At 36.2% G+C, this 4,077-nt stretch overlaps 1 protein-coding gene across 1 annotated transcript; it reads right to left on the bottom strand.

The window, feature by feature from the left end:
• Positions 1-2,923: 2,923 nt before the first annotated feature.
• On the bottom strand, positions 2,924-3,358 carry LOC132601399 (uncharacterized). The gene has a single exon (XM_060314485.1). It carries the CDS (start codon positions 3,356-3,358, stop codon positions 2,924-2,926), a length of 435 nt encoding a protein of 144 aa, XP_060170468.1.
• Positions 3,359-4,077: the final 719 nt, after the last annotated feature.

The following is a 4,077-nucleotide window of genomic DNA, read 5'->3' as shown; positions in this document are numbered from 1 at the left end:
ACGACTTACAAGATCATAATTCATCCTTTACTTAAACAATATACTTAATAATGCTTCGTTTCTCACAATCCATAGTTGTTTTACCTAGTCATAGCTCGACATACTTCTATTCAAATTTAACAAGTGATTCTCCGAAAGTACGAGGTGTAACACATATGCAGATCAACCAAAATTTTCTTCAGCCATAATGTAGCTGCCGCAAACTCAGCTTCGGCAGTAGATTGAGCCACAATTTCTTATTTCTTACAAATCCATGAGAAAATTTCTGAACTAAGACTAAAATAGTATCCTGAAGTACTCTTCAAATCATCCATGGAACCGACCAAATCACTGTCAGAATACCCCAAAAGCTTCACAGGTTGACTCTTCTGAAATTTAACTAAATAGGTGATAGTTCCTTGATGTACCACACATTTCTTTTGGTTTCCTTCAAATGTACTTCACTCGGACAATGCATAAACCTTGGTATAACACTTACATCATACAATATATCGAGTCTTGTTGAGGCTTTTGATATATGTTTCCTCCACCTTTTCAGCTCCATCATCTTTGCTAAGTTTCTCTTTTTGGTTCATAGGAGTATTTATTTCTTTGAAATTTTCCATGTTGAATTTCTTGAGAATTTCCTTTGCGTATTTTTTCTAGTACATAAAAAACTCGTCGTTTCCTTGTGTTATCTTCATTCCAAGGAAATAAGTCTTCAGACTAAGATCAGACATTTCAATAGCTTGCACCATATCTAGGTTGAACTCATCAATCAGCTTTGCACTGCTCCTTGTGATCAAAAGGTCATCGACATAAAGAGAAACAACAAGAATCTCACTTTTATTATGTTTAATATATAGTGTGAGTTCTGAAAGATTTTTTTCAAAACCGAGGCTAAGCTAGTAGTCATCTATTCGACTATACCAAGCTCTTGGTGCCTTTTTTAGGCCATAAAGCTCTTTATGTAGACTGTAGACTTTCTCTTCTTTTCCTTCTACAACAAAGAATTCAGGTTGCTCGATATAAATTTATTCTTTACGAATTCCATTAAGAAATGCTGATTTGACATCTATCTTATGCACTTTCCGGCCACGTTGTGTAGAAATATTAAGAAGCAATCTGATCGTGTCGAGCCTAGCCACTGGAGAAAAAGTGTCAGTATAATCAACACCAAGAATCTGTGCATACCCCTTAACTACAAGCCTTGCTTTATGGCTATTGATTGAACCATCAGCATTTAGCTTGTTTCTAAATACCCATTTCACCTCAATTACCTTTCTGCCTTGAGGTATGTTAACAAGCTGCCACTAAATATGTTTTTGTATCATAAACAGCTCCTCTTCCGTCGCATTTTTCCACTTGGGGTCTTTGAGAGCATTAGGGTTAGCAAGTTCACATATTGCATCATTGTATCTTTGATATATGTCAAAATCAATTAGGTTCCCCTAGCTGGTGGATCATCCTCCCTTTTCTTTAACCATGAGCTTGTTTTTTGGATGGAATTCTTTGAGTCTACCCAATCCCAGTCTTCATTTTTCATGAAGTGGACATCTCTGCTGATAACTATCTTCTCAAATTCTGGTTTAAAGATTTTGTACACCTTTGAAATAGTGTTGTACCCAATAAAAATATATGGGGCAGCCTTTTTGTCTAGTTTATCTCGTTTAGCCTGAGGAACATAGGTAAAACAAAGACAACCAAACACTTTAAGAAAATGGAACGGAGGTTTGTACCCATACCATGCTTTAAAAAGAGCTTGATCTTTCACAAACTTTAAGGGAAGCCAATTCTATAGGAACATAGCTGTGTTTGCTGCCTCTGTCCAAAACTTTTTCAGCAGATTTTTCTCATGAACATACATCTTGTCATCTCCAGAATAAACCTATTTTTTATTTCACTAACTCCATTTTGTTCTGGAGTATAAGGAGTTGTAAGTTGACGTTCAATCCCGACTTCCTCACAAAATAGATCGAACTGATGAGAAGTATACTCCTTGCCATTGTCAGATCTTAAAATCTAAATTTTACGGCAACTTTCATTTTCCACTTTCGCTTTGAACTTCCTGAAAATTCTCTTGATTGTCATTTGAACTTTAGAAAATAAATCCAGCACATTCAAGTCAGATCATCAATAAAAATAACGCAATAAAGACTGCCATTCAGTAAAGGAGTCCTTAGGGGTCCTCTAACATCAGTGTGAACTAGTTTCAACTTTCTTGTGGCTCTCCAAGTTCCTTTGGGAACGGAAGTCTACTTTGTTGCCCAAAATGACAAGCACGATAATCTGTAGACCTTACTCCCAAGTTAGGTAGGTTCTTCACCATCTTCATTTTTTGCATTTTGACAAGCCCTTGATATTGATAGTGCACGAGTGTCTTATGCCATAAGTCAGCAACATTATCTTTTGCTTAATATACCATATGCTCTTCCTCAAATTGATCTAATGAGAAACTTCTGCCTCTCATATTGACTTTAACCAAGTCTTGTCCCGAGATATCCTTGATTAAGAAATATTTATCTTCGAAACCAAGTTTGAAACCATTTTCTAATAACTGACCAATGCTTAACAAGTTCCGATCCAAGTCAGGTACATAAAGAACATCAAATATTGTTTTAATACCTGATTGTGTCTCAACTGCAATGGTTCCCATTCCTTTTGTTGGAATGTCACCACCATGGCCTATTCTTACCTTTGCAACTCAATTAGGATTTAATTCATTGAAGAGTTCTTTATCATAAGTCATGTGATTTATGCATCCGCTGTCGATCAGGCAAGACTCGCTTGAAACATTGCTTGCAAAACATGATGCAACAGAAAGTTGATCCTCTTCCTGTTCATTAATAACCTGAGCATTTACGTCATGATAAGGTTTATTCTTGCAAATGATTGCTTCTTGGTTGCACTTATTGCACTTAGCATCATGCCTTTTCCAACACTTTTACGACGCATGTCCATTCTTTCCACAATGCTTACAAGGAGGGTAGTTTCCTTTGGAACTACTTGCTTTTCTTTTGTTGTTGTTGTGCGCTGCTCCTTCTCCATTTGTTGGATGGTTCTTCTTATTGTTTATCTTTTTGTATATTCTGCTATCTTCATGTTCGGTTGGCAATGCACCCTCTCTAATTCCATCTTCTCTCATAACCCTTCTTTGTTCTTGTGCCATCAAGGAATTCAGTAATTCTTCCAAAGTAATTTTGGACTGATCCTTTGTGTTTTTCAAAGTAGTTATGGTGGCTACAAATCTTTCAGGTACAGTAACCAGAATTTTTTCAACTATATGAGAGTCTTTAAACTCAGAACCAGGTAATCTTACTCTGTTTGCTATGTTCATAAGCCTATCAAAATATCCCTTGATGGTTTCCGACTCTTTCATCTTCTGCAACTCAAAGTCTCTAATGAGGTTCAGCACCTACATGCCTTTGATAGGATCATGTTCTTTATGTTCTGCCTTGGGATAATCCCATATGGCTTTTGCTGATTTTATAGACATGATATGAGTGAAAAGACTATTAAAAAGAGACATGCCTTTGCCTTAAACTTTCTATTTTTTTTTTGTCCTTATGGCTCTTGATTTGAGCCATTGTTGGGTTGCCGGGTAGTGGAGGAACTTCATAGTCTTCCTCGAGTGCCTCCCAAAAATCTAATGCTTCTAGATAGGCTTCCATCTACATAGCCAACATGTGAAAATTTTCATCATTGAAGACTGGAGGTGCCATTGCCGAGAAAATTGAGCTTTCTTCCATGTTTGAGATTTTGGTGTTTTTGGTTGTGTTATTGACTCACTTGAAACACTCACTCACATAGAATACTCCTAGATCCAGCATGAAAAAGGGCTCTAGAAACCAATTGTTGGTAATTTTAAGAACACAAGAATATGAGAAAATAGAGAAGTATAGCAATAGAAGAACTAAATTTTATTGACTGCTCTGCAGGTTACATAAGTAAAACTGGAAAAAACAAAAGCACTAAAAAAAAAAAGGAGACACGATCCAAGCATATTTATAGAATCCCGATTTTATGAACTAACACCTAAACAATATAAAAATATAGCTAACAACTATTTGACTAAGTCTTATTCAAAACTAAAGCAAC

This window comes from Lycium barbarum, chromosome 7 (genome assembly GCF_019175385.1).
Source record: "Lycium barbarum isolate Lr01 chromosome 7, ASM1917538v2, whole genome shotgun sequence".
Taxonomy (NCBI): Eukaryota; Viridiplantae; Streptophyta; class Magnoliopsida; order Solanales; family Solanaceae; genus Lycium; species Lycium barbarum.
This window is presented reverse-complemented; position numbering and strand designations above follow the sequence as displayed.